Raw genomic sequence first — 13,314 nt, forward strand, 5'->3', positions numbered from 1 at the left:
ATTAAGTCTATCTATAATAATTATATATATATATATATATTAAATTTTATAAAAACTATAATAATTATTAATTAATAATTTAATATGCATGATGCATTGCATGATTTTGCATCCATTGAAATTTGATGTGATTTCTTTCCATTCAAATTTCAATAATCAATTTCTTGCCGTTGCCAACTTGCCGCCCTTTTTGAAAAAAAAAATGGAGGGAAAATGAAAATGTTAAGAAAAGTTGAAAATGAAACAAAAAAGTGAGGGAATTAGGGAAAGATGTTGGAGGGAAAAGTGAAAATGATAAGAAAAAGTTGAAAAGGAAACAAAAAAGAGAGGGAAAAATGAAAATTAATAGAAGTGGTGAAATTTTTTTTTTTTTAAGTTATTAACTTTTTATCACACACATGACTGTCATGACATATCTCACTATTTTTATAATGACACACGTGACACGTGATGTATGTACTATTCCGTGTACCAGTCAATTATAATTTATACGTACAAAATAAATAGATTTAAATCTACTTAATAAATATATATACACACACACACACACACACGGAACTTGATTGATGGCATACGAATTCTCCAAAACTAATTTCAACGATCCAAACCGTCAAAATTGTTTGTATATGCTTGGAGATCACATCAGCAAAAAATCACAAAAAAAAAAACATTCAGAGATCAAGTAACGGGACAAAGCTTTTCAACGGTTATAAACGAAAAATCACGATTTAACGGTTATTTTAACTCCGATTTTGATGATTTTTTATAACTACACTCCTTGACCCTATATGAATACAATGAATGAATTCGATTTTCAATTTAAAATATTTACACAAGTGGATACCACAAAATCTTATGTTATACTTAATGAAAGTATAAATAAACTCTAAGTGTTAGTTAATCTATCATTTTACGAATTCTCCAAAACTAATTTCAACGATCCAAACCGTCAAAATTGTTTGTATATGCATGGAGATCACATCAGCAAAAAATCATAAAAAAAAAACATTCAGAGATCAAGTAATAAAGCTTTTCAACGGTTATAAACGAAAAATCACGATTTAACGGTTATTTTAACTCCGATTTTGATGATTTTTTATAACTGCACTCCTTGACCCTATATGAATACAATGAATAAATTCGATCTTCAATTTAAAATATTTACACAAGTGGATACCACAAAATCTTATGTTATACTTAATGAAAGTATAAATAAACTCTAAGTGTTAGTCAATCTATCGTTTTACGAATTCTCCAAAACTAATTTCAACGATCCAAACCGTCAAAATTGTTTGTATATGCTTGGAGATCACATCAGCAAAAAATCACAAAAAAAAAACATTCAGAGATCAAGTAACGGGACAAAGCTTTTCGACGGTTATAAACGAAAAATCAAGATTTAACGGTTATTTTAACTCTGATTTTGATGAATTTTTACAGCTACACTCCTTGACCCTATATGAATACAAAGAATCAATTTGATCTTCAATTTAAAATATTTACACTAGTGGATGTGGATATCACAAAATCTTATGTTATAATTTATATACTTAATAAAAGTATGAATCAACTATAATATTAATAATTATATACATTAATTTAATAATTTTGTATCTCTAAAAAGTAAAAACTATAATAATTATATAGATGTAGGTGTAAATTGAATACAATTTCATGATGATCGATGTAAATTGAAGATTTTGTAAATGGAGGTGTAAACTTTTGAGAAAGACTTACAATCTTAAAAACAAAAACTCTTTATCCATGCACATTTAATATTTGTAATATATTAGTAGTGTATGTATTATTTTTTTTATTAGGCTTTTATTTTCGAGTGTAGATATAGTACTTGAACGAGAAATGTTTTAATGTTTTGACGTAATATTTATGTGACAATGTGTGGTATGTGCAAATTTAAAAAAAATATATATTTTTCTTAATGGGTCATAAAGGGTCATAACGGGTCGGGTCATTTTACCCGTTGGGTAAAGTGACACGACCTGTTAAGGACCCGTTAAGATAACGGGTGTGACACGACACGACCCGTTAAGATAACAGGTGTTACACAAAAACGACACGAACACGATAGACACGACCCGTTTGCCAGGCCTAACAATCACCATTTAATTCTAGTTTCTTTTTTAATTATTGGTTTATTAAATGGTTTTTAATTTAAATTAAATTGTGATTAATTTAAATGATGTGTTTGTCCACATCAAATGTCACATAAGGTGATAAATAAATGTGATATAAAAACATGGTAAGAGATCGAAGTTCCTATCATTAATGTATTAATGAGTCAATTACATAATTATTAAAAATAAAAATTGCTAATTAGTTTAGGGTTATAATACTCACACCTTTATTAAACTCCTAATTAATTTTCAATTCAAAACTTTTCCAAAATAAAATAAAAATAATCTTGTGCTCATTAATTTTTTATAAAAATATTTTTCAATGTTTTAATCTTAAATGTATTCATTCATAAATATACCTATTCTTAAATGTATTAATTTGTTATGTGTCAAATGTACCATTTCTTGTAATATAAAATGTATCCATTCTTTTTCATACAAAATCCATTTAATTTTTTTCTAATCTATTTTTAAATTTATATGGGTACATTCTTTTTCGTTGATTTGAAAATGTATCCGTGTCAAGTTTAATCGAAGAATTTACTAATGTTATTAAGCCTAGTATCTATTATTTTTTGTTTGAATGTACACATGTTTTGGTACAATAATTTTTTGGTTAATTTTGATGAATGTATCCATGTGTGTGAGTGTGTATTCAGAGGCCTTGGTATCTTGCTTCGTCCAAAAATCGATTCGACGAAACCACACCCGAGTCCGGAACAAAACGAAAACAAATTCGATACCGCTCTATTACTTGTTTCCATCGCACATAAAAGCAACGTTCCCAGTCAACTAAAACTAGCACAACAGTATTAACTTCCAAAATCAATGCAAGCAAGTTCGAAACTTTCGAAACCCACACCGAAAATCCAATCACGAAAACAAAAAAATCCCCCGTTCCCAATCCCATTATCTAAGTTTTCAGAACATCCAAACAAAAAACCCTGAAGCAAAAAACAGAGAATCGAAGAAAGAATGTTGCTTCAGTTTTAACTTTACCTTTAATATTAATATTAGTTAAAATCTACATAAGCATCCATGTCATTTAATGAATAGATAAGAACCCTTGGATGTTATAAAATCTAAAGGCTACAAAGAAGTGTAAAAATATTTGTAAAAACATTTGTCCCTTAATCCTATCCCTATATATATATATATATATATATATATATATATAGTATTAGAGAGTATAATTTATCTTTTAATACTTGATTCCCATAAATTATGGGTTCTATTTAAAATCTCATTAATATAAACAACTACAAATTTCAATTTTTAATTTAAAAATTATAATAACCTACATCAAAATACATTATTACATTAATTCCAAAGACTTCAATAAAAAAAAAAATGAAAACCAACCTGGTTTTCATTAGAAAAAACATTGATAAATAGGGATCACATCTAAAGTCTCACTTGAAAGGTGTAAAATGTAGTTAGTCCACTATCAAAATATTTCACCTGTGCTTTAGTTTTTTGAGTTAGGTGATTTCTTATAATTCTATACTCTCTCAGTTACTGAGTTAGGTGATTTCTATCATTGTATACTCTCTCAGTTACTGATGGTGTAACAACTCATTCCTAATTTTACAATTTTGTTAATTTTAAAAGAGCAAATTAACGAAAATGCCCCTAAAGGTAAGATTGTTGACTTTCGTTGACTATCTTTTCATGAGGTGTATAAGCTATTATTTTACCGTATTCTCAAAGTATTCGACAGTATGAACGCGTATGTGCAATCGGAATCAAAATCGAAGTTACGATAGAAGTTTTTACGGAACTACCAATCAAAAACTTACTTTTGTAAAAATACCTATTTTATATTTTATATATTTCTTTTAATTATTATATTAATATTTTAATATTTTTTATTTTAATATTTTAATTATTTTAATAATATTTTTGGCCCATGGGGCCCATAACTCAACCAACCTCTCCTCTCATCTCTTTCCATGTGTCTTCCTTCCTCATTCCTGAGGACTCTCGAACTCTCTTTGTCCCTCTCACTCTAATTCTCTCCTCCCTCTGTAACTACCGGCGCTGAGACAATCAGGCTGCCTTTTCATCCGGCGAGCTTCACCAAACCAACATCGGAATTCTCCTTTAACTCTCTCGCTTGTCTCTCTCTCTGCAAATGCAGAGATACCAGACCACCACCACATTACTCGGCGGAGTATCACACCATCCCCGTCCATCCTCATCAGCCGATCGAGGTTCACTCTTGTCTTAGTACTGAACCTAGACCTCGAGTTGCAAGCACGAATTCAAACTCTCTATCGCATGCTGCATAGTGGCTACCATGGCCACTGTTCATTGTCTTCTCTGGTGAGCTCGACGTTTCCGACTAGGTAAGGATCGAAAACCCTCAACTCTTGTCCTCGTCGTCGTTTACGTTGTTTTCCGAACTTATATGTGGACTTTGGTGACGAAATAACACAGAAACAACGAAGGGGAAACTTCCCCAGCTTTTCGGCAAGATTTCTCGAGTGTTGCAGGCTTTTCCAGCCATTTTTAGGCCACGGCAGGACCTAGTGATGGCATTCATTTAGTAAAATTTCAAAGTTTTAACGTAGTTGACCGTCAGGCGGTTCGATTGACCTTTTAGGGTTGACTGTTGACTTTTTATGAAAATTTATTAGGACCCTTCTTAGCGTATTTCAACGCCCTGATTCTAAATTCGCATTCCGTTTTCCCAAATTTAATCATTTTAGTTGAGTTTTACTGATGAGTCTCAATATTATGTTTAGGTGCAATTACTATCGGATACTCTGACTTTCCTCGTTCGAACGGCTACGACTTCGCAAATATCTATGAGTGGATCTTTTCTTTTATATAGTATATATATTATTTGAGTTTCCATACATAGATTAATAATGCTTTTTCTAAGTGATGCCATAATTAAATTGACATTATAGAAATTGTCGTGATGATGAAAATTGTGAAATTTTTATGAATCCTATGGGATGCACATGTATGCATATTATTACGTGATGCCTTATTTATATTTATGGCAGTGAATAGTATTATGTCGACTTAAATTATTGATTTACCGCTGTATGATTTTATTTACATTATCTGCTCATCATTGCTACACCAGTGTTAGTACTCGTCCGGGCCAAGGTAAGGCTTTACATTTATGTTCACATCGCACCGTATGCTCACTTTGGATCCATTGTAGGTGCCAGTCCTATCCTAGATTGCTATAAGTAATTAAGACTCATATGTGATGCGCATAGTGTCAGTCTTCACGTTATTGTAGTACTAGAGTGTAAATCATTATTACACCTAGTCATGTTCATATTAGAATATCTCTGCATGAACTCATGTGTAAGCATATGTTGATGAGCACTCGATATAATATGTTTGTTAATGCAAGATTATGTGATATCAATCGTATGTGTTTATTTACGCAATATTGCAACATATGGCATTTTTGTGATATTGCAGGCTATGGTAAATATTTTTATATTATACGTAATATTTATATTTTGGAAACTATATTTGTTTTACGTCGAGGGGTTATTATGTTTTCGAAAAGGTTTTTATAAAGCTTTATTTTTCAAGTCCACTCACCCTTATTTTTCGCCTCACCAGGATTTAATGGCAATGTTCGTGTTGACGAGGATTTATGATAAACGCGGATATCGGGGACTACTTTCGATGGTATAATTCTTATTCTAATTTTACTGTACTTTACTTCTGCTCTGACATCAAATGTGAAATGTGTTCATTCTTGCTCACAAGCGCATTCTTATATTTAGCCACTTTTAGGTTTAATTCATCACATTCCTAGTAACGACCAGCATAGCTCGATACAAAGTTGAAGTGAACATTCCAGATCCCAGTGTGTTAGATAGGATGATATCTCCATTACCGTTACAAATTAGAATTGTTGCGCCACAAATTTTATATTCATCATTTCAATCACACGTGAACAAAATATTAGCTAGAAAAATAAATTAAGTTCTTAATCTCTTGGATTTGCATGAATAGTCCCAGGCCTCTTTCAATCTTTGATTTTATAATTACAACATTCGATCCTTTTTTAAGCAACACTCTGTTTCTCCTATGCACTCCGCTCGCTCTCCTTTTTTTTTTCCCTATATATTTAAGATGGCATAAATAAACAAGAATTAATAATTAAATAAAATAAAAAATTACACATAGAGTATACTTTTAATACTTAATTGTATGTTAAGACAACACTTTTTAAACATTTTAAAGAGAAAAAAATAATAAATGTAAAAGATGGCATCATTTGCTTTTTTTTTTTTTCCCTCTAGAGTTTAACTTATGAAAAAACCCTTTATTTTTGGTATCTTTTCACACTTCTCTCCCCAGCTTTGAAGTTGTTCATGCTACCTAGATGCCTTGTTTCTCTGGGTTCAAACTTCAAAAAGATGATGTAGTATGTGGAGGTTGGGTATCAACACCTTTTTGCCGCAAGAATGAGCTTCCCATTATTAGTTGAGATTGACTAGTACAAAAGCTAAAACAATTATATTTACACTTGGGAATGAGACTTTAGAAAACCTAATTCAAATTTATTTATTTCTTCAAGTACATCAAATATGCCCTCAAACTTTTTAAAAGGATAAAAAAATTGATCCAAGTGAACAAAAGACCAAATTACAAAACAAGTGTCAAACGTATATCCTTATACATTTGGACATCGTTCATTCAACTTTCAAAGGACTGAATACATGATGGAGCCTGCATAAGAGAAATTAAATTAATACACAGTGATTAATTTAATTTGAAGGAAGATGTTACTTAACTTTGAAATTAATTTGATTGATAAAAAAGTAAATTCTTTGGAACTTACAAGTACCGAGTAAGAATCAATCTAACCCAACCCAACACAAACTAGGGTTCCCCATTTATTAATTCTTCTAAAACTATACAAACTGATTCTACTAAAAAATATATAAAACTGATTCAATTTTGTGCTCCACGATGCTCTTGAGTCTTCCGTAACCCTCACCTCTCTCGCATGAGTAAGAAAGTTGCAATTTATTTTTTAAGTATTAAAGTCAATTAAGTAGCATATTTTTTTAAAGTAAAAAGTATACAAAACTGATTTTACATGTATTTGAAATTGATTCTGCAAAAATGGTCGAAGACAGTTTGAACTGATTTTGCAAAAATGGTTGAAAATGGGTTAAATTGATTCTGCAAATATGGTCGAAGACGGGTTGACTGATTCTGTAAAAATGGTCGATGATAGGTTGAACTAATTTTACAGAAATTGTCGAAGAAAGGTTGAATTGATTTTGCAAAAATTGTCGAAGACGGTTAAACTGATTTTGCAAAAATGGTTCAGGCCTGATTGAACTGATTATAGTAATATATGATACAAACTTATACTACATATACTTTCTGTAGAAATTTTCAGGTCGACGGGCCGAGGGCCCACTCCAACAACACCGATACTGTCCCCACTTAACCACCTGCACAATCCTCAGGTGTGGGGTTTTATCACAAAAGGCCTCGATATTAGTTAGAGAGGGGTATTTCTATTTAAATATTAGTTAGAGAGGGGTATTTCTATTTAAAGCACTCTTATCTTCTCCCTCTGTCCGATGTGGGACTGGGGGTTCCAACACTCCCCCGCACGTGAGACCCTACTTATGGGTCACACGTGAATTTCCACACATTGGCAATCACGTGGAGCCATGTCGGGACTCACCCAATCACGTGGTGCCAATGGGGACCCACCCAAACACGTGGCATCTTTGGCCTACGTGGACAATCACACGGGGCCAACGGGGACCCACCCAATCACGTGGCAGTACGGGTCCGCCTCCTGGCTCTGATACCATGTAGAAATTTTCAGGTCGACGGGCCGAGGGCCCACTCCAACAACACCGATACTGTCCCCACTTAACCACCTGCACAATCCTCAGGTGTGGGGTTTTATCACAAAAGGCCTCGATGTTAGTTAGAGAGGGGCATTTCTATTTAAAGCACTCTTCTCTTCTCCCTCTGTCCGATGTGGGACTGGGGGTTCCAACAGTTTCAAAACTTGTTCTACATCAATAGTCGATGATTGGTTGAGCTTATGACACATATTAATTTTGTTGGAGTTGTGAGGGTTGGGTTTTATTAAAAGCCTAAAATCTTATGGGTATGGTTGGTATTTTCAAACATTGTTTCATGTTTTTGAGCTGAGCTTTATGTATTTTTATACTTTTATCTTTATTTGACATGTTTCAAAACAAATGGAGTTCCTTGAAATATAGTAAAAATTATTTTTTTCTATATATAAAGCTCCCAAAATAAAATGCAGATGGAAAACTGGAAAAAATAATCTTGCTTGCCTATCTTACTCCAAAAAAAAAAAAAAAAAAAAGAATAAATCAAGTTAGAATAAATACAGGTCCTACATCACGTTCTCACTTGTCATTTAGAGATGGGATGTGATATTCATACACTTTCTTTACTTTTCACATATCTTTCTGATTTTCGATCGTTAGATTGAATGAATTAAATAATATCAAAAAATAAAAATTAATAAAAAGTATGTGAGAAATAAAATATAGTATGCGGATAGTACACTCTTAGAGATAATGTCATCTCCTGACGGCTGAAAGCAAACATCTGAAAAGTCCTGCACTTTACAAAAGTCATCGATTATCTAGAAGTCAACAATCTACACCGATTCTCTAGAAGTCAACAGTTTGCACCATGGCTTTGGACGCGTTTGCGTCTGCGATAAAATACTTCCCTTAAGCCTCAATTTCCAGGAAGTTCATTCCACTAACTACCTTTTTGAAATTGGTGAAACTCCGAACGCTATATATAACAACACACCTCTTCCATCATTCCGCAATCAACTCCCTCACTTGAAAATTTCATCGTTTAAAACTCAAAGCTAATCACTTCTATATCAGAAAAGAAGAGACATGGCTGAGAAGACCCAACAGGCTTATCCTTCAGCCCCAGAAAACCATGGCTACCAAAGAAGTGATGCAGAGTCTTTGCTATCCGCTGATGAGCTGAAACGGAAGAAGAGAATCAAATTGGCCATTTATGTTGCTATTTTTGTTGTGTTTCAGATCATTGTCATAACTGTGATTAGTCTCACAGTCATGAAAGTTAAGACCCCCAAGGTCAGGCTAGGCAACATCAATGTCCAAGAGCTCACCTCTGTCCCAGCAACGCCTTCATTTGACACAAAATTCACAACACAAATCAGGGTCAAGAACACAAACTGGGGTCCTTACAAGTTTGATGCTAGCACTGTCACGTTTCTGTACCAAAGCACAGCTATCGGACAAGTTGTTATTCCAAAGAGCAAGGCGGGAATGCTTTCCACCAAAAAAATGAACGTTGAGGTGAGCTTGAGTTCAAGTGCATTAAGCAGTTCCAATTTTGGGAGTGAATTGAGCAGCGGAGTATTGACTATCAACAGCACGGCTAGATTGACGGGAAAGGTTGAATTGATGCTTATAATGAAGAAGAAGAAGGCTTCCACCATGGACTGCACCATTGCATTCGATCTGTCATCCAAGACGCTCAAAAGTTTGCAGTGCAAATGATAAGAGACTTCCAAGATGAAGATTATTACTATTATTTGTTTATTCATGTTTCTCAGTGTACGCCTTGGATTTATTGTAGATGGTACTTTCTTTTTTCTTTTATATGATTGAACATAGAAACATATGCTTACAAATCATCTTCCATGCATTCACAAAATTCTAACAATACAAGATATATAGTTTCAAACATTTCAAATCTGAGTTGAGCAGCGGAGTGTTGACTCTAAGCAGCAAAAGCTAAAATGTCTGGGTGGCCGCAATGGACTATACCATTGCATTTGACTTGTCCACGATGATTGTCTAAACTTGCAAGACTAGTACTTCTTCGTTACCTGCCTTATACGTTTAAATGCTAACTTGAGCATTACAATCTGAAAGTGTCCATGCAGATAAAAGTTTTGAAAGAAACTAGCAAGTCGGCAATTAATTAGGTGTAGTCATATGGTCTCTAAGCATGCAACAACTAGGCAAAAATAAGAGCCAGTATCGTAAGTTATTCACTAAACAAAATTCTTTCTTACATAGCATGAGCAATGTTAAAGGGACCACATTAACAAGGCATTTTATGGAACATGTTTACTTACTGCATCAACTATTATCTATTATGACAAGTTAGTAATAAGTGAACACATCACCTAATAGATAGATGACCCGCAAATGTGGTCTTGGATCTCTAGATTAAAGATCATCTACAATTATATATACTCTTCTTGTGTAGTGTCAAGCACCAATTTGGCATGAGTTAGACATAACAGAACGTGAGTATACAATTCATAATTAACTAATAGTAATAGTGAAAATTTTAAGCACGTGCAATATTCGTATGAATATGACATTATTTGCCACATGCACGCGGGCGCACGTGCACATATCGGGGGGGGGGGGGGGGGGGGGTGGGGATAATCAGTTTTTGACACATTTTGTAGGACCCCATCTCGTTCTGTATTTCAAGGATCTAACCGTGTATCTTTTGGGTTTTCCCTCAAAGATCATGTGTACCAAAAGTCATCCAAATCCTAAACTATATGACTGTTGATAGTCATTTTAGTGTTAATGTCTTTCTTCTTCATTTCAAATGAATGTCTTAATGGTTTCTGAGTTCTCTAATTTTCGGCAAGAATGATTTATGAATGATGAATTGAATATACACGGTTCAAATTCTTGAAAAAAGTTATGGAATAGACCCTACAAAATGTGTGACAAAATATGTGTAAATATACATATAGATATATCTATATATCCTACCCTATATATATTCCACAAAATAATTTTCTTTCACTGTAATGAGGAACTTAGGTAGCCAAAAAGTACTTATCAATATTTGGCAACGATTTTCTTCCTTGCCTCAACTATACAGGGACAAAAGTTATAGTTCGTTACAGGGCGAAATATATAAACTGTATTCAACAATATGTAAAATACGAATAAAACAACGCTATTAACAATGACTAATACAAAAAGTCAGAATTCAACAAGATGACTTTCGAGTGAATGAGGCAGGAACAAAGCACTGCTTGCTTCACTCCCAACTCCTATTTGCCATTGAGCTCTACTATGCTTATTCACCGATCCTATGTCTCATCTACCAATTAATAAAAATGTTCTTCATATACTCATACAAGGTGCATAAGTGGGAAAATAAGACATGGGTGGGCATAGCTGTTTGGGTCATAAATAATAATAAGGTCTGCTATAGGGTTTATTCATTTTTAATTACGTCAAGTCACAGGACTTTGGCCTACTAGTTTCCAATTCCAAACCAGGGATCAGATGACCATCTTGTTTCTCTCTAACTTGTCGCATTTGCCAAGTAGACAATCAAGGCTCGAGAATATCTCGGCCCCTTAAATGCATACGCATGCATCATCCAACACGCTGAGATCATTATTGCTATTGGATGAACCGCCTTAAGACACAGCTAAAGGCCATCTAACTAAGAATTACAGCCACAACCATCACCAAATGACCGATCTACCCTACTCCAACTTAGAGATAGGATTGAGGTTGCTTTTTTTTCCCTGCCTATAAATAGAGCCATAGCCCTTCAGGCTTAGGACCTTTGTCAAATTCAATCTCTACAATTAAACAAGACATTGATTGATTAATCAATCAACCCAACTGCTTTTCAGCACAAACACAATTGCTCTTCAGCAAACCTTTCTTAGCTCTTCAGCAACAATCTCAAAGCCTTCCTTTGAAGCAAACACTACCTATGATCCCTGAGATTAAAACTTTTACAACTCTATCGCCCTGTGGTATGATTCAGTTGATGTGCAATTCCAACCTCCCTAATTCCCTATCTAAGGTCCATGTTTAGTACTAAGTCCAACTCAACACCAACGATCTCAGTGGACTTCTCTAGCATTATCTTGCCTTTCATGGCCTAAATATTGCTAAAGTTTATTGCTTTCTTTACATTTCTAATCAATTTGCATTTCAAGTCATATAGCTCGGCCCATCAGCCTAGATTTTACTTTTGTAAACATTTGTAATCTTGACTCCATCATGAAATGATTAAATTTTGTTTCTCGTTTTAGTTTCTATTTCGCTTTCATTTACTTTTTAGGCAAGCTTAGACAAAGAGTGCTTGTTCACTTGAGGCATAGAAAATAACTTAATCAAACAAGCATTCCACTCTTGTGCACATTCATTTGGTTAAGAAGTCTGATTTACGTGCAACTTTCATACACACTCAAACATAAACACTGTTTGTTGGTAGCCTCCAACAGTGGAACACCTATTCTCTCTTTCTCTCGAGCCATCTCATGGCACTGAGATTGAAACCAACCACTCGGAGAAATACTTGTTGAACCTAGTCCAAACTTTGAACAAGTTTTGGCACCAACAATAGCAATAACCTTGGTATTTATAGAACCTTGTTGAATCAATGCTATGTTTGAAGTGGCCTCTTTAGAAGTTCCCTTAATGTTAACGTTACAAGAAGTTCGAAATGTTTTTATTCACTTTAAAATCTTACTTCATAATTAAAGTGTAAGTCGGTCGGAAATTGTCTGGTAAAAATCAAGCTACAGCCATAGTAAAACGAAAGACGACATCTAGTGATTAGAAAACCAAAGTAGCATTATGTACAACTATATAGGAAATGTAAGGATCAACGAATTCAAAAAAAAAGGAAAAACTAATGAAAAAGATTTGAAAACTTTGAATTTTAAAGATAAGGACAAAATAAAGGGTAAAGTGAATAGTACCAGAATTGACTTTTTAGTGTAAAAATGTGGTTTTCCGTTAAAGTGAATAGTACCACGGGCTTTTCGTTAAAACTTCTTAAAAAAAAAAAAAAAATCCAAAAACTAATCTTGACCACTCGCAAAGATATCTCTATATACTAAAACTCAGTAAGGTGGTACTGTGGATGACTAGTGGACGGATGTTTTTGCCCCTTGGTTTCTCCTTGCTCACCCGCTTTGTCGCCCTTTGCGTACAGTGGAAAGACGGTTTTGCCCGTTCTTTCCACGCGTCCGTCATCATTGATATCTCGGCTTCGAGTTTGAGAGTCATCTTCTGCTTTTAACCCTTTGTTTCTTCTGGTCCTTCTTTGATTCCTGCCTTATTCTAGCTGTGTTCTTCTACGATTGTTTGTTCTTCTTAAATATTGTGGTCTCTGCATTGAAAAATAT

The 13,314-nt window shown here is 33.8% G+C and overlaps 1 protein-coding gene across 1 annotated transcript; it reads left to right on the top strand.

The window, feature by feature from the left end:
* The first annotated feature begins 8,949 nt into the window (after positions 1 to 8,949).
* LOC125469347 lies at positions 8,950 to 9,813 on the top strand. The gene has a single exon (XM_048566590.1). It carries the CDS (start codon positions 9,041 to 9,043, stop codon positions 9,674 to 9,676), a length of 636 nt encoding a protein of 211 aa, XP_048422547.1. The 5' UTR covers positions 8,950 to 9,040; the 3' UTR covers positions 9,677 to 9,813.
* Positions 9,814 to 13,314: the final 3,501 nt, after the last annotated feature.

This window comes from the organism of the source record quoted next, unplaced genomic scaffold, assembly GCF_019419815.1.
Source record: "Pyrus x bretschneideri cultivar Hongxiangsu unplaced genomic scaffold, Pyrus_bretschneideri_v1 Contig42, whole genome shotgun sequence".
Classification (NCBI taxonomy): domain Eukaryota; kingdom Viridiplantae; phylum Streptophyta; class Magnoliopsida; order Rosales; family Rosaceae; genus Pyrus; species Pyrus x bretschneideri.

Bases quoted from the DNA above. Each gene is read 5' to 3' on its own strand.
- LOC125469347 (XM_048566590.1), top strand. From the start codon at position 9,041: ATGGCTGAGAAGACCCAACAGGCTTATCCTTCAGCCCCAGAAAACCAT.